The 26,275-nt window shown below is 34.7% G+C and overlaps 1 protein-coding gene across 1 annotated transcript in view; it reads right to left on the minus strand.

Annotated features, from left to right (window-relative positions):
* CNTNAP4 (contactin associated protein family member 4) overlaps nucleotides 1–26,275 on the minus strand; it is a gene marked incomplete at both ends in the record, with an annotated part of 207,427 nt that overhangs the window by 59,979 nt on the left and 121,173 nt on the right. The window contains 6 exons of the mRNA XM_082301928.1: nucleotides 338–487; nucleotides 6,560–6,821; nucleotides 9,223–9,366; nucleotides 11,299–11,483; nucleotides 11,657–11,860; nucleotides 17,561–17,708. Of these exons, the coding sequence (XP_082158054.1) occupies nucleotides 338–487; nucleotides 6,560–6,821; nucleotides 9,223–9,366; nucleotides 11,299–11,483; nucleotides 11,657–11,860; nucleotides 17,561–17,708 (1,093 nt within the window). The remainder of the gene's footprint in view (nucleotides 1–337; nucleotides 488–6,559; nucleotides 6,822–9,222; nucleotides 9,367–11,298; nucleotides 11,484–11,656; nucleotides 11,861–17,560; nucleotides 17,709–26,275) is intronic.

The following is a 26,275-nucleotide window of genomic DNA, read 5'->3' on the forward strand; positions in this document are numbered from 1 at the left end:
GATTCTCCAAAGTATTAATTTAGCAAAAGAGTAAGTCTGCACCAATATAAACCTTTGCATGTCTGTTTGATTTCCAGCCAGGCTATATTCAATTATTAGAGCACAACACAAGTTATGATGATCTAAAATGTGACCAAAGATTTAGGGTGGTGATTTATTCTACCCAACATGGTAAAATTCGAAGGAAACTGAAACGAAAAGCATCATAACAGTGCCTGAACCAAGCCATGCAAAGAAGACTTGAAGCAAGCCAAACAGTTCATTTGATTAGATATGTCAGGAAAAATTGGTGTGTAACTGTTGTATATTGCCAACATAAACAAACAACATATTTCACCTCCAAAGTAGAAAACATCTCCTGAAAAAATCTGCAGAGGTATGGAGACATGAGCAGACGAGGTCCCATCATTGTCCACTCTTACACTGATACGATTCCTTTTGACAGAGAGAGATACAGAATGCCACTGGCCATTATTTAATCCAGCACCTGAAAGAAAAATAAACCACCAAAATTTAGTATAAACTTCCTCTAATTGTCATACAATCTAAATGTTTTAGAGTAGAAAGGAGAAGGGACTAACAGAACAATCATAGCCCACACAAGATCTCCAAGTGATAGTGAAATGAAGAAGAACTTAATAAGTACAAGCATCTTTTGTGAAGACAGAACTTGCTTCACATCTGATAAATAAAAAGGTACTTCAGTGAATAAGTATTAGTGTTGTAGTACTATTGTTGTAGCCTAATTATCTGTAATACATCATTTAACATGACTGCGAAGAGTATCCTCCCAATCTGTGGAGGTTATCATTAAGACATCATTGTGATGGTTGATACACTATTTTACACATAATACATATTTTTACTACACTGTACCAAAGGATTTTTTCGTATTTTAAAATAAAAAGTAGTCATTACAGTACAACATGACAAAACAGCAAAATACTGTAGATGCTAAAAGCTTCAGTAATCATCATGTCAATCTCACAAAAAAATTTTTCTTTCAGCTGATTCTTTTATTGGATGTGTATGGGAAAATATTCTGAGAGTTTAGCCACCACCACAAATTTACATTACCTCTGGCTGTGTAGGTGTAAGGTGCCACAAAACAATGAACCTATAGTCCTGATTCTGGAAAGCACTTATGTATACATAAAAAAATTCTTCACAGGGTAGCATGTAACCACTTTGTTATCTTTAAAAAGTGCTTAAAGTCAATCATGTTCTTGAGTGTTCTTCAGAACAGAGATACTTATTCAGTGAATACAACCTTTAAATTAGCCAAAGCCTTTTCTTGACTGCAGAGTGCCTATGATTTGTGATCTGTGATTTCCCTCTTGAAATGTCATGTATTTATGTACTTCTCTCTAGAACATGTTGTATATGCTACAGTAACAGTCCATGAGTTAAGAGACTCATTCAAACAGAAAGAAAAGAAATAAAAAGAGAAGGATGAGAAGGTTAAAATAGCTAAATTACAGCGTAACTAGGATTCATAGATTGTTGACTACCATAATCTAAATACAAGATTGTCATACAATGAAGAGATAAACCCTAGAAAAACATTGCAAACTCAGATGAACTATAACCTAGATAGTATCTCCAATATGTTAAGATAATATTAGTCCTATATACCTTTTCTCTCATTTTTTCCTTACTCCGATCAGTATATTTATTAGGGAACACATAACAAGAAATCTTAAACATTTTGCTTTATCCCCAGCCTCTCACAGGTACTTCAAGTGATTGATGTTTTCCTCAGTCACATCTCTTCAATACATTATCTTTTCCTTTAGAAATCAAAGAGTCATAGAATCATAAAGCATTTTGTGCTGCAACTGACCTCTAAAACCAGTTAGTCCAATGTCCCTTTTTGCAGGGACTTTTTTCCTAGATCAGGTTGCCAAAACCCCCATACAAGATAACCTTGAACCTTTCCAGGAGTGGAACATGTAAATATAACCTGTTTCACTTTAAAATTACTACCTCTTTTTCTGACACTACAGATCCTTGGAGGAAAAAAGAATAAAAATCTCCATTACAGGCCTTCTCTTAAGTGTTGACAGGCTACAGTAAGGTCTCCCTAAGCTTTTTCTTTTTATTCTCCAGGCTGAAAAACATCGATTCTCTCAGCCTGTCTTAATAGAGATGTGCTCCAGCCCTCTGATTATTTTCATGGCCCTCCTCTAGTCTCCCTCTAGAAGGACCATGTTTTTCTTGTGTTGGGGACCCCAGAGCTTGACACAGTTCTTGAGGTGGGGTCTCATCTACCAGCACCACCAAGTTCTTTTTGGCAGGCCTGCTCTCTATCCCCTCCTACCCCAAGCCTGTGCTGATACTGGGAGGCACTCAACCCCAGGTGCAGGAACTTGCATTTGGCTTTGTTGAGCTTCATGAGGTTCACGTGGGTCCATTCTTCAAGTATATCAAGTGTTGCATCCCTTCCCTAAAGCAAATCAACTGCACCACTTAGGTTGATGTCAACAGCAAGCTTGTTGAGGATGCACTTGATCTCACTACCTATGTCATTACTGAAAATATTAAATCTAGCAATTAACTCTGTCACTTTATTTGAATTGTTACAAGGATAACTGATTTTAATTTTTAGTTGTGCATTCTGCTTCAGTAGCTCCTTGTTCTGGTGGGTAAATCATATTCAAAACCTTGCAATATTTGACTGTGAAGGTAGGTAAGAGACTGTCCTAACATAAAGAATAGTATTTCAGACTATCAAAAGTTTTGGTTACTGGAAAATTAATAATATTAATTTTGCACTTTTTGGTTTGGTAAATGTAGTTTATCTTACTGACCTACGATATGATTTTGCAATGGATATTCTATCTCCCCTTCTTAGAGGTTGGCATGATTAGAGATATTCAACAATATTCACGTAGCTCAAGTTAAGGCTTCCTAGAAGTCCCTTTTATTAAGTCTGGGAACTGGGGAATGCCATTGTGGGAGCACAAGACATTCTGAAGAAAACAGTTTATTTTAGCCCTTGAATTGAGAACCTTGACTAAATTCACATTTGCTTGTGTGGAGCCACTGAGTGGTACAACATCTCAGTGGAAGAGGCCAGTGGACTACTAACACATTCCATCTAAAAATTATACTGTCTGCTGCTCTACTACAAGTTAGAAAAATGCTTAACTACAAACAAGTAGGAAAAAACAAAGCAGTTAATTTTTTTAGTACATAATAAGGTAGCTATTAAACAAGATGTCCATTTATTCCCATTAGTTCCATCACTTTAAATCTAAGTATTAAAATAGGGCCTATGGGATGTCTTGCAGAAAAATGACACCCGACCTCGGGAACACATATATAAAAATACCGTATATATAAATTATTAAGAGATCAGTGAGAAACAAAAAAAAGCTTAGAGGAAGTAATTTATAGATTACTCTGAAGTACAACAATCAAATCCCATGATTATTAACATCACTTAATTAAAAGCTGCATGGAAATTAAAAGCTGTGTAGAAATAGAGGGTCATAGAAGAAACTGAGTAGTAAGATCTAACATTTACACATACTGTAATTTAATTTGGTCTCATCATTCAAAACAAATTAACTTTGTGTTGATTTCTCTTTTTTTAAAATCTATGTTACTTCTTTGTGATTATTTGATGTATGACTTGGAAAAGAGGCTACAAATGAAAGCTATTAAGCAACTATTCTGCAAAAGAACTTACTATAACTTAATTATTTATGAATTAACATGCCATTCTCCTCGGTTTTATATGGTTGAAGAAATTCTTAAAAAACACAGGATAATTAATTAAAGAGTTGTGCACAGAGAAATATGCTCCGATTTAATTATCAAATACTACGTGTGTGTGTGTGTATGAGAAAGTCAGGTCATAAGTCCCTGCCTGTAAGGGAGCAAACCTGTCCAACCATCTATAATTTAATTACTCAATCTCCAAATGCAGACTTGAATTGCTTCAGTGATTGCTACAACAAACCCTTCAAACACTTAAGGAAAAGTTTCCCATATGGTTTTGTTAGATAAATTCTTTCTCCGAAGAGAATAAGATCATTTTGCTGTAGCTTTTGCCTTCACAAAGACAAACACAATTCCTCCTGTTAGACTTTATGAACAGAAAGCTTAACCTAGCATGGGAGCATTAAATTCTGTTTCAGCATAGAAAGGCAAGATTTATTTTAGGATGCTTACACTAATATTTTATGTATTGTGTTGCAGCTTTGAAACTGAATAAATTGCTCCATGTGCAAGTCTACCTACAGCTGTTAAAGTGCCACCACAGTCAGCTGGTCTGTTAAAATGACAGTGCATGACAACAGTTTCTTTAACATACATCATCTAATTGAACAGCAATTGAAATAGCTCCTAAAAAGCCAAATTCATCACTGCTAACTACGTAGCACTGACGTTCTTACTAAGAAATTGACATTTTCAAATGACAAGCCTGGGGAAATTTCTTGTCATTAAAGTGGTACTCTTTGTGCATCAGTTATTTTAGATTATAAAAAATACCAAGGCCATTTCTATTATCACCCACAGGAACAGGATCAAAGTATTTATGTAACTTTCAACATTATTTGTGATCATTAGAGGCTTATAGTCATTTCCTGAGTTAAAATAAGCAACAGTTTAAAATTTTACTTGTAATCATTATACACCTGTAGAAACATAATGAACTTTGCAGTTTCTTTCTCTTTCCCCTCCCCTCCCCTCCCCTCCCCTCCCCTCCCCTCCCCTCCCCTCCCCTCCCCTCCCCTCCCCTCCCCTCCCCTCCCCTCCCCCCCATGCATTTTAATTTTTTAAGAGGAATTAAAGTAAGGAATCAATCTAAAAGAAACAGGGTCATGGAACAAAGATTAAGAAGATCTCATCTTCAAATCCTGTGGCTGTTTCTTTGCCCTGCTTGGTTCTCTTTGGTCTGCCTTAAACTGCCTAATAAGTTTAGTGAAAAATTTAGATCAATTGATTCTTATTTTGTCTTCATACTGATTATAACTTGTTTGGGGGTTTCTCACTTCTTTTGCATTATATAATTGGAACTTTGCTTCTTTCACACTGATAATATTCTGCTTTGTGAATATGACATGGAAAATACATGCTTGTGTATGGGTCAAAATAAATCAAAGATCAAGTGATATTCTGGACATCATAAATGTGTTTTCTGCATCCAAATTTACCATTGCTTCTACAATATATTCCTCCAGCTAGTGGACTCTGGTTATCTTTGTCCATACAGAAACCACTCCAACCCAGCCTCATTTCCTCATCTTCATATATTCCTTGTAATCCCATTTATCCACTAGTCTCTATTGTGCAGTTTTTCCTGTCTTAGAACTCATCATATCATATCACATCATATAATCCATCTACAAGTAAAGGGCAAAATTCAATTTGTTTGCATAAATGATGAGAAGCTCTAGGGCAGCTGTGATACATGGAATGTCAGAAAATAGTACAATACTGATGAAGTGCTGCTAGGTGAAGGTGATGATATTATTGCATGATGAAGCTACTGAATCTCAGCATTTTATGAGTAAGTCTTAGAAGGTGGAGATGATGTTGTTTCTGTTCTGCTCTCATATTTCCTGAAAGATGGAGATTCCTGACTGGGCCAACAGTCTTCTTGTTCTCACATCAAGTGCTAACAGTACTCAGAAAAACTGAGGAGACTCTTTGTGAAAGACTTAGTCCCATTCCTGCCAGGGAGGAGAGAGAAAGTTAAAGCTGGAATCTGCTTCTTAGAATCCCATCTGAATACTCTGTAACATGACTAAACATTACTATAGTTGCTTCATTCTCTTGTCTTGACATACTTGTTTGCCAAGGGTGAAATTACTCATCAGAAAACTAGATGGTACTAGCTTTCTGAAAATCTAACTTTCACCCTGTGGGATGCCTAGCAGTGCACTACAAAAAGTAAATGATCTAGTCTCAATTCAGTGTTTAACGACAAAACAAAACCCTTTAGCTCTCAGGTATTCATTTTCCTCAAGCTCCTTTTTATTTTTATCATAGACTCAAACTTGCCCTGGTTTTCTGAAACACAATCTGGAATTGGCATCCACTGTTCCAATTTAATGGACATCTCTGCAACTGAGAACTCTAAAAAATAACAGACATGATATTTATAAGGATATATAACTTTATAAAACAATTAGTTATTTGATACCTGTTGAAAGCACTGACAAATGGTGAAAAACATCTTAATGACTTAGCTTGACAGAGTAAGAAACTAAATTTCTTACACTTCACAACTGAAAAAGCTGCTTAGATTTCCCAGATTATACACATGAGCTGTACCTACTGTATGCATGTTAAATTAAGGACTCCATTTTTCAGTCTGTATTACTGCAAGTAATTTCTACTCACTCATGGGGAAAAAAGAATAGGTATGTTTGTGAGAAAAGAAAGAATTTAGAAATAATTGGGTGTAAAATTCCCACAAGTAAAGCATGGTTGCACACATACCACTCATAAAAGTAAGTCAAGAAAGCAGGTACTAAGTGTAATAACTTTTAATTTTTTTTTTATGCAGAGGAGTCTTGGAATCTTTTTTCTTCATTTCTGTTACCTGCAGTGATGTCACTCAGTACTCTTCCTGTTTTATGAAGATTGATTTTGACTCTCCCATCACTCAGATATAAGAGGAAACCACCTGAAGAATGGTGCCGTTTACTGGATAACAGAAGTCCTTCCTTGTTCCAAGTGCGAAACTGAAAACTGACAAATACTTCATCTTGCCCTGATGTGCCTGGCAGTGCCAGGTAACTGCTGGAGCTCAGAAATGTTACTGGAACCACCTGTGGCTCTAAACATGAGAAAGACACATTGCCCTAGAAAGAAATGAAACAATTATGTTATTAGGAAGAGTCCTGAGAATTTCTCCATGGAAACTGCAGTTTCAAAACATGGTGCATAGTACTTGAATGTATTACTCTAAAAATCAACCATGAACATCATCAGTTTGAGAAATGTTAACATAGTTTTCTGACCAGAATAGATTCATCTGCCTGAGCAAAGAGTGGCAAGGACCTTTGAGGGAATGAGGTAAGTTCCTAAATTATGAGGCTGATTTAATGTTACCTCAGGAGCTGGAAAGACCAACTTTGTTCCTAGTTTGGCTCAGCCTCAGTAAGCATTAGGGACTTGACAAATCCTTGAATGTCAAATAAAATGCCACTGAATGCATGTAAACACTTACGTGGGTCTAAATGCTTGGATACAGAGAAGTGTTGAGCTTGGCACTGATTGTGTAAGACAATGTTAAGAAAAAACTATTTCCAAATTAATGCAGTTGGAGATGTGCACCAACTCCGATATTTGTTTTCACAAACAGAAAATTTCCACATATAAACTCTTGCTAATTACAAATGCAAAACACATACTTCTTAAATCAAGAGGGAATGTGGTTTTGAGCAGGCCCATATGGACTAGATGATGAGTTGGATTTATGCATCTAGCATTTATTTTGTGCTTACCTTTTTCTGAAATAACTGTTTCTTAGGTAAACTTGTGGTTGAATTCATTGAGAAACTCTGAGAGTAACCTGCATCTGTACTTGTACTGAGTGATGCAGATAAGAAATCTGGAATGGGAATAATGCATTTTTTGCATCTGGTGTCAGAGTTAGTTAATACTTTATGGTGCTTGATAGTAGTACACTGTGCACTCTGATCTAATGGCTTGCTGACACCATTTGAACTATAAATAATTTGTTCTGAACAAAGGATTACTAAAGATTAATGTCCTTGGAATTTAAAGTACATTTAATTTCTGTTCAACACAAAGAGGTTTTAAACTTTTAAATATACATAAAACTTTGACCTCAGTAAAAAGTTTCAAAATTAGTTTAAGAAAAATACTCGCTAGTCTCTGGTGTGGCAAGGTATTAAAGTTTATGGGTTTTAATTTTCTTCAAAGAAAATATATAAGTAAGTAAAAGCATTGTCTTATGAAGTCAGCTGTACAGAAGTGAATAGTCAGCTAAACCTGACACATAGCAAAAAGGCACTCATCAGATTAATAAACCTTGTTAAATGCTAAAAGCTGGCCATTTGCAGATTCCCCCAGTAAAGTGCAAATTTAACAGGGATTCTATGGTCACAGAGATACTTTCTATAATATTTACATTTTGAATCATCTCCTATATTGTTTTGAAAGTAGCACAACAATTTAAAACATTTGACCTGAAAATAATGAAATTTCCTATTACAAATAATTTCATAGTTCCCCTTCCACTAGTCCACCCAGACCCTACTGTAATTGTCCACTCCACAATATTCATAAGCATCATGGACAGAATACTATGCAGAGGTACCAGTTTAGTTAATTTTGGAATATTTCAGGCGAGTTTCACATGAGAAGAGATGCCTCTCATCCATTTTTTCTATGACAGAGAACCAAATTTGACTCTTCATATTCTGAACAGAAATCCACGTTAAAATACTTGGATCATGAAAGCATTTAATATATTTTAAATTATTCTGAGCTGATTCCTATGGTATCTCTGCATTTCCTGCTATTAAATAAGTACATGTTTCAAATACAGATGACCTTTGTTGTACTGGGGAAAAAAAATCTGAGACCAACAACAAAGGACTTAGTAAAATTTCTAGAAAGCCTTTTGTAACACAGAAGACATTTGTTTGGTTGTTGGAACTGTTTCTCTAAAAGGTAGGAGTTTGGATAATATGACTCTTGGCCATGTCACAATAAATTCATTAAACCCATCAACCTAAACTACAGGTCTTCAGACAAAGGTCAGTAGAAATTGAAAACCATAACTTATCTATCCAAATTATAATGCTCTGGACAAAGCAAAGCAGATCAGTGTCCTCAGCAACCAAGACCTTTAAAAATGTACTGCTGGTGTTCTTATCAGCCAGGCACATACTCTTATTACTCTGGTAAAAAGCCACAGATTCAATGGTTTCTGATGCATCTGGTTACTCACAGACTTCTGTCATGCAGTTAGATACCACACAACACTGTGATATCAGATATATCTAAATATCAGCTAAACACCTCATGAATAAAACACATCTGCCTTTTCTATTAGGATGACTCTATACAGTGTAAAATGAAAAACAGCCCAACTTGGTAATTACTTTATTTTTCTTTCATTACCTAACATAGATTTTACTAAACTGTGTACTAACAGGTTGGATTTGAAAGTGGTTATGGTCTTTTTCTCTATTTTACTTATTTCTTCTTTCTTAACTAGAAATCTCTTACCACAATGTAGATCTGAGACTTATGCCTTCTGGCCAGGTCAATAATGTTCACTCCATTATAATAAATATTTTCAAAACACCCATGAAAGTTCCTGTGTGAAAATGTCCCTGATTTTCCAGGCACTGGGATCCCTCCAAAGCTGAGCTTAGAAAGAGAAGAGAAACCAATAATACTATTAAGTAATTTTCTAAGGAAAGAAGTCGAGAATAATGTAAGAGCAGAAGTCAAACACTGGCCTATAGTGAATCTGCTACTGTATTTCACTGTATCACATCAACGTATTAAAAGAATAGGCTAAAAAAAATTAGGCCATATCAAGTCAAATTTATGTAGTAAATTATTCTGACATTTTGGGTTTTTTTTCTTCTTCTGATGTCTCTTAGAAGTGTCTTGAATCAGTTTTCAGGGTCCGTTACAGCTGCCAAACCAAGGAGAAGAAGGACAAGGCCAAGTACATGCAGACTACGCAAAACAGTGTGAAAAGGGAAAATAAAATTAGCAACAATTTCTTTAGAAACTTGAGCCTAAGTTCTCCACTCTGTGCACACGATAACTACCATAATAAAGAACAAGAGTGCATCAAATTACATTATTCTAGGACACATTCGAAACAAACTAAAGGAGGTGCCTTTTCCCTTTCAAAATGCTTAGGCTGTGCAGTTCCTTTGTATGGTGCTGTAAAATTACTTAGTTTCAGAAAGAGATTGGAAGATTTAATAAAAATAAAAATCCATTGAGAGCTACTAAATTCAAGAATATCATTCTGTCTAAGTAAGTCCCTGCCCTAAGGCAAAAGCTGTTAGAAAGCAGTAAATTATTTTAGAAAACCACTGCCACAAGGGTGACCTTATTTCTGCTCTAGTCCACGTTTTAACTCTTGGACACCATCAGAAATAGGATGGCAGTACAAGTGCACTTCTGAGCTCACATATTTCAAAGCTATTCTGAACAACATTGTATAAAAGGTCAGTCTAAACTATTAACCTTTTAATTTTTAACTTTTCCTTAAGGTTTAAAATATCTTACCAAAGAATAGCAACCAAAGTAAAATGCACCATATTTCATTGAGTTATTAATTATTAAATTAAGAGAATTTTATAGTCAAAAATGCAATTCTAGATACAGTATTTTGGGTTTTTTTGAAAGTTTTTATGCTTTCTTTTTAGTTGTTCTGGCAACGTGTACTTCAAATTATAGTATGTGGCAGAGAGGAAAATTTAATTTGCAATATTGATTGATTTAGTAAAAGACATCTATTTGTCAAACAGTTATTTTCTCTCTCTCTTTTCTTTTTTTTAATTGGTATGATCCTCCTAACTTTGATATTATAATTTACATTCAGAAATTCCGAGCATATATTTTTGAAATTGAGTAATGCAGACACAGAACAGCATGAAAACTCACTCTAAAATGCTTAAAAATTGGAACGAGTACAATAAAGTCTCCAGGTTCCAGACATTCTGCTCTATCACTCATTGTCTTATCCAACAAACAGTATAGGGGAAACATAAAGCAGCCAGTCATCACATTACAACTGTGAAATAGTGGTATTTTTAACCACAGGCAGGAAAATTTCACAGCATATTACATCTACTACTTCTCATGACTCCAGCACTTGTGCAAGCAAGATTTTTTCACAGTATAATTTTCAGATCTAACAGGGATTTAAGTCATGATATAAACACTTCTAAAATGGTTTTATGCTGATTTATTGAAATTTTATCTAGTTTTATATTGATAACATTAATATTCATTTAATAATAGCCTTGAGTTGGCTCTCATTCATTATGTTTACAATATTGTTTATCACATTTGCAGCTCTACTGAAACAAAGGTATTAAAATAATGAATTCTGAGATGAAAAAGACGGTCTTTTGAAAATACTGAGTTGAGAGTCTAGTGGAAGATTAGTACTCCAAGAACATCTCTTTTTCTTTGATTCATTCCCTTAACAGACAGAAAATCCCCAAGGTCTTAAGGACTACAAACTTCCTTAAGTTCTGTTTCCTTTGCCTGTTTCAGTGCATTTGCATAACAAAGGTAATAAATGTAATAAAGGAAAGGTAATTTTCACACCTCATAATCAAGGTCCAAATAACTGAATTCTCCTTTTGCATGAAAATGATGAGTGTGTTTATCCACTGTAAAGTTTACTTGATTGTTAAAATGCTCAATGAGAACAGAATGCCAGTGTTGATCATCCAAAAGGCTGCCCAGCGTAATATTAATTTGGGCATTAGAAGGATGAGTTTTAGTATCACCTTGAAAGAAAAAAAAAAAAAACTATTAATTTCATTAAAAAATATAATTATTCAAAAATATACTGCTAGTTTATCATACTTTATACATTTAAATACACTTAACAGTTTAAGAGAAGTTTTAGTCAAATAACGCCTAATAGCTATATTAGACTTCATGAGACTGTAGCTGTTACCTAAATTAATGAGTAGGGACAGCTTCCCTTTAGTTAATTCCAGGGTGATGTGGTCTCCATTTTTTCCTTCTCTGTGGAGGAGAATTCCATCACTTTGCATTGTCTTAAACTTCAGAGAAATCACATCTTTCAGTGCATTAATGAGTTTTTTATTTAATGTGTAAATTAGACAACTTTTCCCATCAAAGCCAACCACCTCAGACCCTAGAAGTAAAGAAATGAAAGATAATGCACAATGCTATGTCTAAAAGAAACAGTTGCATGTTACTTCAATATGATATGAAGTCCCATCACTAACATCTGTAGATCCACTTGTGCACAGTAAGTCATACTTTATTTTTTCTCCATACATTAAGACTGCCATGTTCTAACGATGATGGTATAACTAGATAATAAAAACCACATGAGAAGAGATCAGGCCTCTATTCAAATCTAATACTGTTCTCGTATGCTGAAAGGTAGGTCTTCCTTTCCTAGGAGCTATAAAGTACTTTGACCATTTCTGTTCTTGTATTCTTAGGCTGAAAATCTCTAATAATTTACCTGAAATTCATTCAATTAACAAAATCAAGACCAAAAAAAAAAAAAAAAAAAAGCCAAGGTTGCTATCGATGGGAGGGAAGAGAAGGAAAGGGAAAGGAAGGGAAGGGAACAGGGCTAACTGATTTTATCCCAATAGTAGAAGAGAATATCTGCCATAATCAGTACAGATTGAACAAGACACACACAAATGAAACTGATAACACTATAAAAAGCTCACAGAGTATTCAAAGTTCATATGTAAAGAAGAAAAAAAAGTAATTACCCTTGAAAAATACATTTTTGAAGTGAATGAAGATGTAAAGGACACTCAATAAAATATGAAGTTATTTTTCAACTGACTGGTTGACTTCTTGCAAGTCAAGGGAAATCCATTATCTATTTACTAACTTTATATAACTTCACTAAAAATATTTCTCCATATTGACAGCATGGAAATGAAATTAATTCAAATTAACTCTTGTACTTAAAGTAATTTATATTCCATTTGCAAAAAGCTCTTGTCAAGTGAATGCAGCTATGTTTTTAAATGTAGTTTCTTGATGTTCTTTATATCTTGATAATGAAGAATTCATTTACCAAATGTACAATGAATAAATATGACATTCTACCTAACTATGAATCTTAGATTGATTATTTTACTTAATTTTGTCATTGAATGAATGTGGACAGAAAAAGCATCAATTAACGTAGAATTAAAGTAATGAATGTGATGTAGAATAGCTTCAATAAAGACTTCAATAAGACCACTTGTACATTTACATGCATCTATCAAACCAGCTACCTAGAGACATTCTTAGTAGGCACTGGTAACAGTAGGATTGGGAACATACTCTTCTTACTAGTTGTTGGGACAAGAGTATAAACAACATTAACATGGCTCTCCAAAATCCCTTACACTATTCTGCAGCAGTAGCTCCAAAGAAACAAAATCTCCTCTGTGTAAATTTGGAAAAGAAACAAAATTAAACTTTCCCCCACTCTCACCCCATGAACTAATGAAGACTGTGGAAGGGCTGCAGACGGCAATCAAAATTGTTGTAACATTTCTCACAAGTCTGGCCTTCACCATCTATGCATTACCCCTAAAATACATTTAAAGAGTTGTGAGAGGGAGAGCTTGAGTGTCCTACAGGGTTATAAGGATAAATAAAATGTGGGCAAATACCCAGGGTGCCATAAGGTTTTCCTCTCATACTTACCAACTACTTGCAACTTCTAGTAGCTGCTGGACTTCAAAATGCCTCTACATGGTTTTCTCTACCCTACTGTTGTAAATAAGGAAAATAAAACAGGTGGACTTGTTTTATGAGCACTCATCTTTCGTTTTCAGAATTTGCAATATGTCTTCCTTAAATTAATGTAATCTAGATCCTTAGTACACTATAAAAATATTTTTGGAAATCATGAAATGTCCCTGAGAAACTGGAAATTCTGGAAGCTTCACAGACCACAGGACCAATAATCCTAGTGACCCTCGGCAAAAGTTTTAGTTGAAATATCTTTCTTTGAAAAAATACTTGATTTTTTCATCTTTATATCCATTGAAATCAATGCTAATGTTCTATAAAGAAAAAAAACAATGCAGACTGTTTGGCCATTATTTCAGCTATGACAAGGATATGAAGTCCTTTCTTTGACTGATGTAACTGTGATATTGACTTTAAGCATTGCAGCCGGGAAGGAAATACAATTAGCAGTGTTCTCAAACAGTCCGAAAGGGTTTGAGCAGTATCTGCAGTGCTTATTGTTAGGCAGACACAGCTAACAATTTTTAATGTGCAGTATGCATTTAGTTTCCAGTTATCCTTCTTCCACATTTGTCATTTTTAAATTTAAACCTATCTTTCTGCCTGCCATGTCAAAAAAAATCCCCACCTTTTTGTTGTTTCTTCATTTTCTATTTTTAGACTACTGGTTTTCAGGGGATGAAATGAGAAAGAGATTGTTGTAATGAAGAGGGGAAATTGTAAGTGAAACACATGTCTAATATCCCTGGGTTTTTTTAGTGTCACAGTATAGCTTAACCTGAACTGTTCTACATGGCTTAATTGTCACAATCTGACATTTCAGGAATGAGACACCGGAAATGTCGGTAGAGATTCATTGTTCTCTTTCTTACACACTAAATATATTGGAAGAAAAGTCAGGCAGAGGCTTAAGACAGATTTTGGGCTGAGGTTCAGCACAGAGTATTTGTGGTGTAGTCATAGCACAAGCAGATACTTTAACAGTCCACACGAAGGCAGGTTGAACATCTGGGGGTACAAAACATCTTTCTTTCTCTCTTTCTTTTTCTCCTTCTGCCTTGCCTTGCCTTTCCTTGCTTTGCCTTGCCTCTCCTGACTGTAGAACACAAGCAGAAAAACTAAGGAACATTGTGACGACAGCAGAGAGAGGAAGGAGAAGAACTCAACAAGAAAAAAACTGCAGGGGAACTCTTAATGTTTCATGTAAGTTCATAATTGACTACCCTTATTTGGCCTTTGTACTCCATAAATGCTGAGGCAAAAAGGAAGGACTCATCTCGATGACTGCTTTACAAACATCTAAAATGTGACAGTCCTTGACCTAAAAAGTTTATAGGAAAAAAGGAGTTGTGTGGAAAAAAACCAACAAAAATAAAACAAAACCCATAATAATCTGCTACATCCTACAGGAATCTATCATGCATATTACCAAACCTCACTGAGACTGTAACTAAAGGGTAAATACTATTTTTGAGAATACTAGGCAAAGTTATTCACGCATTTGGCCGGAAGACAGCAGAGCACCAAATTTTAAGTAGTGTCAAAATCTGCCCTGTAAGTATGACTTCACTAAGATAGAAATGCCTTCTTTAGGACATAGCAGACATGCATTTTTTCACATCACTTTACAGAGTAGGGAGATCTACTTCCTGTACTCTTGCAAGTTTAGTTTTAGTTGTGTAATTTCTAACAGGTAAGACTGAAGAATGAAATTAGTGCATTTGCACTTGAATACAGAACACAGCTCACATACTTGGTGGTAAATGAAAAGAGAGTTGTTTACTCTTAAAATATAGTACCCAGTGAGATCTCCCTGAAGGAAAGGATGTGGGAAATGTAAAATGTGAATCAAAGCTAAAAAAGCTAAAAAAATCAAAGCTAAAGTAGATATTATTGGCATTTATGCTTTTCTTTATTTTCTGATCCCATTTTGAAACAGTCATTCAAAAAGAGCCAGGCATAATTACTGTAACAGTAACTACATGTCCTCATTGTGCCTGATAAATAGAGAAAAAGACTGGAGAGAAAGAATTAAACATTTACTTTTTAAAATATTTTCTAGAACTGTAAACCTATAATCACCTGGTTTGTCTTCATTGGCAACCACTGAATTTAACTAGTAAAAGCACTTGGTAATCAGCAGACGTTCAAAATAAATACAGAGATGATAAGAAGCCAGCAATTCATTTGGAATGATAGCATTTATATATAGGAAAAATAAGCATTTCTAGAACACCCAATATCACTAATTCAGAGAAAATCTTAACCAGCTTAAAAAAAAAAATACATCCATTTAACTCCATCATGTTCTTCCCATACTGCATTATAGTAAATAATGGATGAAGTAAATATTCATTTTAAATTCATCCTAATCTTAGAAGACAACTATAGTTGATTTACTTCCATAAGCTATCTATAGGATCAATCCTGTGCCAAGTAAGTAAAATACAAAAAAATAAATAATCTTCCTCAAAAGTAGCTAATGACCACACAAAAATGTTTTAATTTAATAACTGCATACACTAAATGTTTTGGGTTTTTTTTAGTTGCACGGACACTGTCCTTTATTTGTCCTTTAGACTCATAGTTTTCCACTGCTGGGCAATAGGCATTACACAGAAGAAAGACATAATATGTATCTTGCAAGCTGTGGCAGAGAAAATTATGATAGTGAAAATCTGGATTTTAGGCATGTTCAAAAGACAGCTCTTCAGTCTGGAATTGTTTGAGAACAAAACTGAGTAAGGATTTAAGTATTATCAAATGCACAAGGTAAAGGACTGTGAAGAAGCAAAATTGATGACTTTCAATGAATTTTAAAGTGAAGCTTAAAGACAAGAAAAACTATTCTCCCATCAAATACCACAGAAATGAGGTTTCAAATGGAAGGAAGACTCAGATGAGCTTTTAGCTGGGAAAGATAAATGCATCTGTTCAGCCTCCGTTTTTAAACTTTAGTTGTTCTGGTACTTAAAAGAGTTGAGGGTAAGTTGAATCTTGGTCATATTTCTCAGTTACTCAGTTTTCCAGGCCATTTTCTCAGATTGTTCTTGGAATCTTAAGTCATGTTCAAGGCAGCTGTCACTGAGGAATTTTGTGTGAGCCTTTCATGCCCTTCTCCTGGCATGAGATGTCTGTTTTCTGGGATGGGGAAGTTTACCCAATTTCTGAGGTGACCTAATCTCTTGCATCCAGGTTGAGATTTTCAATATCCTTAGTTCACGACCTTTTGCCAATTTTACAAAGTTAAGTTTAAGGCAGAAAGCCCAGAGATATGTCTTACTGATATGCACTTATAGTCAGATACAAATGCATGGCAACAGAAAACAGATATATGGAGACCATCCAAAAGAGATCAACCATACAAAATATAGCTTAAGTACAGAAGTTCATAAAAAAAAAATAAAAATTAAAGAACAATAGATCAAAGTATGCAAAAAAAGCAATTAAAGAAGTTGCTTAAAATAAAATCTGTTTCCATCATGGAAAAAAGATGTGAAGAATAAAAAGCAGTAAACAACTTACTGAGAAGAATTTTTTTTTAAAAGTCCAGGGATGAAAAACTGTAACAGGAAGACATCAGGAATATTTACACTGTCCAACAGATCAATAAAACCACAAAACTTATGCAATCTTCTTCCAAAGGCTTATGTCAGTTGTTAAGGGCACAAAAACTATTCTAAAACTATCCCTTAAATATATAAAACCTTTGAAGTATCCTTCACTTGTTTATTTGTGGATCTATCTAGTTGTACTCTTATTAGCTCAGGATCAAGAACATATAGATTTAAAACTGTAAACGTTTTCCATATTTTGGCCTTCAGATAGCAACTATACCATGTTAACATGCAATTTTTAGGACTATAAAGAAAAAAAAGAGTTTGCATTAAATCAGTTATTGGATTAGGTCCAATAAAGAAAGGACTGGAAAATAAGCATCGCATATTGATAGTTGATGTAGAAGTATCTACAGTGAAGTCAGCATATAAACTTACTGAATCAGTTTTATTCAAGATTAAATTTAGTCTTAGAAATCTACTTTCAAGTGCTATTTAGGTAGCAAAAGACAATCATGAAGATTCATTTCATTTAGCTAATTCAGAAATAAACTTACTGTATGTGCATCCATACACTTCAATGCGCATTCCAATCCTGCCATTTGGATTCCAGTCCAAAGGCACAAAACGGAGAAATCTTGCTTTAATAGAATGCTGAAGTTTATAGTATACGACACTGTCCGCATTTGTGTTTCCAGGAAAGGCCTAGAAGAAAATGAGAAAGAGATCAGCATCCACATTGAATGCAGAAGTACATGGAAGTACCGCTGATTTTTTCATTTTACAACCTCATCTGGCAAACAGTCAAGAACAGGAATAAAATGGAATTGTCAGTGAATTGCACAGGAACAACTGATGAATCAATCTTGACTATTCTTCCGGATGAGGTGTTGACTCATCTGTGTATTTAGCACTGATGCCCCACTCAACAAAATATCTAACATCTTCTAAAATTTCAGTGAACAAAACCCTTCAAACCCAAGTAAATCCTGTCAAAAACATGTAGAATATCCTCCCATTTCAGTGTATGGCTCTATGTAACCCTTAAGCATAAGAAAACACAGTGATCTCTACAAAGTCCTTCAACTGAAAGTTTAGACGAATTTCATTGCAAGCCTGTATTTTAAATGCATAGTAAGCTGCATTTAAAATGGTCTTATTCTGACAGATCATGGAAATAAAAGACTGGTTTCCAACTAAAGAATCCAATGTATTGTAAAAGGAATTTGTTTTAGTGTCCTGTCAAAAAAGAAGAATCTACATTTCAATTTTTTACCCAGGTGAAAGAAAAAAGTAAACTTATTTTGCAGTATTTAACTGATAAAACTACTTTCCCTTTCTCTTACATAAAGGAAACAGAAAGACAAAGAAATGTAAAGAAGAAAGTTTAAAAAAATGAGCTGTAATAATAAACTTTAGAATTCTAAAAACTGGAGAATATATTTTGATTTCACTGTGTTGTGTGGTGGGTTTTGTATCATTACCTGTTTATGGTATGTAAAGCAGAAAGTATTTGTTCAGACATTTTGAATCTAAATATCTGATAGCTCTCTGAAATATTCAGATGAACACTATTTAAAACATTACCCATTTCTGGCTGTATGAACAGTGCTGTTGCCATAGGTATAAGCCACAGATGTTGCAACTGGAGAATACATAGCAACCAACATCTTTAGGTATGCAGCTTCTCTTTCCATAAGTTTTAGAAGCAGAGATGAGCGTCACTGCATTCATTATTTACCTTTCTATACACAGATCTTTGAACCTTATCTCCCCTGTAATAGTAAAATCTCAATACATTCTAGTCTCTGAACATTCAATGGAAAAAAAAAGAAATTAAATAAAAAGACCCCAAACCAAACCAAGCAACCAACCAAAACAAAAACCAGAACAGTTAGTGCATTGGCTTATTTAAGCTAACCTATTAATAAGCAATGAGAGTCAGTGACTTTGAATGTCCACTTTCAGCTTCGTGGTTTGTAATTCCATTAACACAGCAGGTAAAAGTGGAAATACATTATAACAAAAACCAGAGAAGAGCTACTCTTTGGAGGGTGAGACCCTTCCAGACCTCTTGTCCCTTCAAATCCTATTTGCAGTCTGTAACAAATATAACTGCTCTTGAAAGTGCCAGTTAGTTTGTTGACTGAACCAGAACCAGGCCCCAGAAGTTTAAGTACTGCGAGCAAATGAAGTGTTCAATTAAGATTTAAATTTTTGCAAAATTGTTTTTGGAGAGCAGCCACCTCATAGAAATTAATTTAAGTTTTGAAAACAGAATGTATATGGCTTCATTTTTTTTACTGTAGGGTATATTTAAACACTTACGTTTTTAATTTAAAATTTGTTTTTTGGCTTCAGCAATAACCTAAAAATACTTCTGACTACTCCTTTAGCACCATTCAGAATGGCCAGTTAAGAAATCAGTTTTTTTTTTGCTGTAATTTTACAAAGCTTTTATCTGGGAAAACCACATTTTAGAGTGTATCAACTGTGTTGAGTATTAAATGGGTCTTTATTGCCTGTTTTCAACAGTCTAAAGGTTAAAATATGTATTTTCAGGCTTTTTCAGTCTAAGTCCTCTTCAAAAAAAAGAGAGGACAAAATCAGACTGCTTTTTCTCCAGGCTACAGTACTAAAGGCGTACCCGAAACCAGCTTGTATGAGAGCAGCTTGTAAGCTTTTTAGAGGAGAATTATATTTGAGGTGACAGACAGTCCTGTCTTTACAGTAGAACATGATTACTGTTTCATGGTCCCATCCAGCAACCTTCAAAACATAGAATTATAACCATATAATGAGCTTCTTTCCTCCTGTCCCTCCTTCTCCAGACTGTTCAGATCACTTCATTCATATGCCAAATCATGTATCGGGAACATGCCATTATTTTAGATTATGCAGAGTCTTCACAACCTACACAGGCATCTAATGGTTAAAAAGATGTAATGCGGTCCTCAGTTAATAGGAATAATACACTTAATAATTGCACCTAATAAACACTGTTTGCATAAATTTTAATAGAGTCACACAGCTAACCCAATACAACTGCTTGTTGAATCTAGTTGATGTATTTACAGGTACTGTATTTTTAATATACTGCTATATTTTTAATAATACTGCTTTTTAATAGCTTGAAAACTAACCATCTTCCTCAAAGAATGCGGTTTTTGAAACACTGAAATACTATATTGCAGTATAGCTGTAAACAGTAGCAGGGCCACTTAGCAGCATAGATACCTAAGTAGAAAACTCTCCATAGCGTGTTTTATTCCATGAAGTGAAAGTATTCTGGTCTGTGCTGAAGCCTGAACTGAGAGCCTGCTCTCAAACTTGGTTTAACCCTCCTACTCAGCTTCTAACCTAGTAATTTCTTTACCTCAAGCTACTTTAGCCCTGTTGTCAAGACAGAATTATTCAGTTCACTGTGGTGTCAGAAAGCACAAATATGTTCTGGACTGCGCTGGTAAAGTTAAGTCTGTCCATAGAAGGGCATTGGAAAGCTCAGAATGATTGTGAAGGTGAGCTTGCATCAAGAGAAGATGAAAAAAAAAAGTCCTTGGTTTCTCTGTCCATCATCTGTGTAGAAAGCACATGTGGATTTAGATCAGGGATAACACAGGCATCCTGTCCAAAACTTTCTCACCAATCAAAAATTCCCCCAGAAATGAAGCTGTGTAGAACCCATACTTTAGGTAACTTAGAGTGATGCCTTGATGGTGATACCATGATGGTTTTTTGCCTTTTCTTTTATACTTATACCTTTTTACAACTTCTGTATTCTTAGTGCTTTTTGCCTACATTCTTGGACTTGTTTGTTAAGCTAAGAGACTAAACACTTTAGAAGCTTTGTAGCTGGGATCAGTGAGCCCCAGACCCCAAGGTCCTCTCCAGAACACATTCTGTAAACCAAGATAGAACCATCCAGGGGAAGGTTCCTTGAGGGATGGGGGGGAGGGCTCATTCAAGCCCCTCATTGGGGAATTTTTGACAGATATGCTAATAAATAAGACCTATAATGTTATACAAGATCTTTTGAGTGGTGTACATTGCAGTGTGCATTGAGATGCCTGCAACCTAGACATAGTGCACCTAAGGATCCTTAAAATAAATACAAAGGTAAAATCCCTTTTTCCTTTCTAACCACGACTCTTGATTTTAAGACCAAGAAGAGGCATCAATAGGACTACCTAAAAACAGAGGCTAGACAAAACCAAGGGAATAAAAAGCAGGTATATTTATTGAAGGGCCTTCAGGTACACTTTGGGGAGCCAAAGCCCCAGGGGCTACACCCAAAATGGATGACTGGGTCACTGGGTCGGGTTTTCATACTTTTATAAGTCTGGTCCATTTTCATATTGGGGTTAATTCTCTAATTGAAGCTTCAGGTAATGAAGTCATTTACCCCAAGTTTGCTCCCTCCATAACCCACTGTTTACACTTCTCGGGGCCTGAGACGGTAAGGTGTTGAGTTTCAGGCCTAGACAGGATTGGTTTTGTCTGACCTAAAATGGGAGAACACTAGTTAACAGGTTATATGGAGTTTTTAGAATTATACATTAAAGAATTACAGGATATGAAAATATAAAAGCTAAAATCCTAAGGCATCAACAGGACATGACACTTACTTACAAATATAACTTTTACTGTATAATACACTATATATACATTGTTAAACATAATATTAAGTAATATGCACAATTTTTTTAATGTATATTGTGTACCTATTGCAATAAATATATTTATTACAAATACTACTCAAATAAATACACACATATAAATAGATGTAAGTACACCTAGCTACAAATCCCCATTCGGCGTTTAATGACAAGTACAGGAACAGGACCTGAATAATTTTGTTGGAAGAGAAGCTTAGCAATGTGGTACTAGCGTAACTGAAGATGGGTCTAACTCCATCATGTGGTTTACGAATTCTAGTACCAGCAACAGAAAAAGCAGTTGAAAAAATCATTATGAAGTAACTTGGAACTGTTAAAATATATTTTACTGCATAAAAATAATGCTGCAGGATTAACCCATCTCTCCCATTTTCTCCCAATACTTCTAAGCTACATCCAAGTTCATATAGCAGTTTAAATTATTTACATCTCAATAAAAAAATTAATGCCTATTCCAGATAACTTAGTACACAGTACAATGAAAATGAATTGATATATTTTCTGAACAAGAATCCAAACACTCAGATTCATCCTTCTCATCCTATTACTGCCGTGGTTATCATTAGTCTATTGAAATTGGTTCTGGAAGTTAACAGGTTTGAACTGTCCAGTTAAAGTGAAAAAATGTGAAAGTCCTTCACTCTGACCAGAAAATACTGTACCAGAAAATTGCCTCCTTTCCTAAATGTCCACACTGCAGTTGTGGCTAGGACAAAATGATCACAGAGATTAAATTAACAGATTGTTAAGACTTCATTGGTTATGAAGAATATATGCAAAAGCTGGCAGATATGTTTCATATAAATACTAACAGTGGCATTATAGTGAGGAGCCCTGCCCCATAGGTTATTCACTGTATTTTTCACTAGATCTTGTCTCTGAATTGTTTGAAGATGCAGCTGAGATATACCAGAGTTACCTTAAATTGATCAAAACACACAATACTCAAATTTGAATGATCATGTCTTTTGTAAAGCAGGATAGCAGATATTAATGACAACCAGATTAACATAGACCAGATAGAAAAAAAAACTTGGCAGAAAACCATCATAAATTCTTGTTCCAGTCAATGTCCACTGCTTGTAACACCTAAATCTCCACTACTGCACTACTGTACTTACAGATATCCATCACTGTCACTCAGAGACAGGATAGTGGGGTAAATTGTATCCATACTCTTTCAGGCTATCTCTTCTGTTATTTCTTTACATTTCATGAGGGTTTTATTCACTGTCATGGTTCTTTCTCTTTTTTTGTCTTTTACTATGTGAATGGAATATTAGCATAACTTTACATAAGAGAACAGCTCCAGAATTAGGAGATGAAGAGAGGATGATACCATACTTGCCAGTTAATTTATCAAAGTGGCAACTGATAGTTGTGAATGAACTCTAGAGATTCCTTCTGCCTTTCTGTTTTGTTTGGGGTTTATGTTTGGGGAGTTCTTTGTTTGTTTTTCTGTTTTTGTTGTGGTTGTTGTTCTTTTTGAGAAAAAATTGAAACAATTTGCTTTCATACTAACATAGAAGAGGGAGATTTCAATATCTAAAATTAAGCTAACAGAAGAAGGTTGTGGGGTTTGTTTCTTGTTACAATAGTAGCAGTTGGATATAGCATTGCAAGGGTGCATAAAAGGGTATGAATCCAGGGCTCTTGAACAGCTACTGCTAGCCAAAAGAGGTTTATCAACAGCTAACCAAGCTCATTTGGAAATGTGCTTAATAAAATGTACTTTCTGTCTCTCTTTTGTTTCCCCCCTTTTTTGTTCAGCATAGCTGAAATGAAAAGGTACTTAATTTTCCAGATGACATGGTATAAGGACTAATAAATAAAATAAAAATAAAAATATCTTACTGTAAACCACCAGTCACAACAGGTGTTTTGAATTCTTCCATCTACCTTATTTCCTTTCATTCATTCACACATAGTAAAAAATTTTATGTGAAGTAACTTGTCACCATCGGAGGGAGCTCTTGTATTGACACAACTAGGCACAACATTCTCCCTTAAAAAATTATCATAACAATTCTTCTTTATAAAATCCCAATATATAATTATGAATCCACTATGTTTTATTTATTAATACCTAAGCACATGGACCTCAGAGTATTCCTGAAAACTGAAAATGTGAACGTGTTTCATAATAGTATTACAGGAATTTTACATAATCTTTTACAACTCTCAAAGATTAGCTAACCCTTTATCTGAAATGAATATAGATAAAGTTTTTATAATATGGATCTGTAGTCAATGAGTTGGATTCTGATATTCCAAAGGTAACTCTGATGATCTCAGAAGGTAATAACCAAAGTAGTTAGGTAGTTTTATTTTCACTTTTTTCCCCCGTTTTTTAATAAATCTGTAAAATATTAATATATTGAATTTTGAATCTGAGCTACAGTGCAACTGTCCTTTCTACTTTCAAATTAATTTAAAGTTTAATCACCACTCTTCTGAGTAAATGAATTTCTTTACTAGTGGTATTTAATCTGAAGTGCAAAATTGAATTTATACACCTAGAAATAATTTACTCCCTAAGTGTTATGAAATATTTTCAAAGAGCAGCAACATGTTTAACCAGTTTATTCCATATAATTTCTTGTTAAAACTTAAAAAAAAAAAAAAAAGTGCAGATGGTATATTTCTCATTGTATGAAATTTAGGTAGGAATCAGAATTCACTACTGTACTTCTGTAACACATGACATAACTCAGACACTACCAGAAAGATAATTCATATAACTAAAATACCTTTAGTGTAACAGCAGTATGTGAAATCCACTGAAATGTCAAAACAATACATGGGTATTCTCTTTACTCAAAGCAATATTTAAAAAAAACTTATTATAATATTAATTTTCTTTTCCTACAATTTCACACCTTGCTTTGAAATGAAATCAAACTATCAGAAAGAAAGGAAAGAAACCTCATAAACTATGCAACATAGAAATGGCACAGCAAATACTTTTATGTCCTGAGGATTATAAACAATAAAATAGTTCAATAAGAAGGTTTCCTATTAAATTATTTTTGTTGCTTTTCTTATATGATGTCTCATGATTTCTACCTTTAGAGAAATTTCTGCATATTAATTCCTTTTCAACTCATCGTTATGGACTTAGACCAGTGTATAACACCAAGTTAACATGACAATCCATTTCTTAGGTTGCTACAACATTAGCCAAATATTTCACCCATTTCACCAAAAACCTTAGTGGCAAAATTTCGCTTTTCTTTTAACATAGGGCTCGCCATGCTGATTATTAGAAAACCTTTCAAAAGCAATTAGCTTTCATATTTTTAGCTTTACTCTGATGAAAGATACTATGAAATGAAAAGCCAGAAAAACTCACTGAGATTAAATGTTTTGGATATGATGTGAACAATAAGGCCCTAAGACTGTTCTGTATACTAATATGAATTCTGTGCAAAAGTGTTCAACAAATGTATATTAAGGTTGCATTCAGTAGTAATCAGGGACTAGTAAAAATATGTGCAAAATATTTCCTGTTAAGAACATTTGGAATACAAAAGTAGAGCTTCAGTTTTTCAGAAATATCAGCATTCATGGTGGAGCCTACTGCTCTAGTAGGCATCTGATGCCTCAGAAATGTAATGCAGAGAGCAAAGGCTGCACTGTAAACATACTACTAGATGACTTAGGAATATTGACTAGAGTGCTCTCTTTGAGCCCAAGGGATGTGTCTTAAAATCCACACAATGCAATAAAAACAAGTTCCTAGTTATTTGTCGTATGGATAATTTGTTTCTGACACAGAGTTGAGATATTTGGATAACCTAAGCAGCAAAGTAATGGTAGTTCTGGTACTGCTGTGCATTTAAATACAAATAAATGACTAGCAAATACCAGTGACCAGCAAATCTGGCCTGCAATGAGAGCAATCTAGAACACATGATGGGCAGCCAACAGAATGGACACACCTGCAAGCCTCAGCAAATGGGTACATTTGTGGAAGGGAAAGAACTGGCTGATATTGTTGTGCCCATGAGTTACAGGAAGGACAAGCAGAGAGTGGGTTGGGTGCATACACAGAAGGAGTCAATAAAGAAAGACTTTGAAGAAACAACATTAAGTTAAATCTTCAAATGGAGATGGGAGAAGACAATTTAAGATGACAAAGTTTCTTTCCAGGTACAAATTTGAATAACTCCATGGCTCACAGGGAAAATAGGACACATGGTTTGTAGCACGAAGACACATCAGTGATGGTCAACAGCTTTCTTCATAAAGCTATCTGGTGGAAAGTAAAAGGAAACTCAGGTACCAATACAGTATTAATAATAATTCTGATACATCACTTTCTATATGAAAGCTAAAATGATCAGGCCCCTCGACCACTTATGCCATATCCTGCACAGAATATTTTACTTCAACTTCTCAGTTTGCTAAGGTAGAAAGACAGAAGAAAAACCCCCCAAAACCATAAATTGCATCAGAAACTGACAATGCTTTAATTTCAGCTGTCCCAGCTCCTGTATCCCAAGTTTAAAACCACAAGTCCAAGTTACACTAGTATTGATTTACCTCAGAGATAGGCAGAGTGCCTAGTGTTTACTTTAGAGTCCCTAGTTTTAC

Source organism: Coloeus monedula (assembly GCF_965178545.1).
Source record: "Coloeus monedula genome assembly, chromosome: Z".
Classification (NCBI taxonomy): Eukaryota; Metazoa; Chordata; class Aves; order Passeriformes; family Corvidae; genus Coloeus; species Coloeus monedula.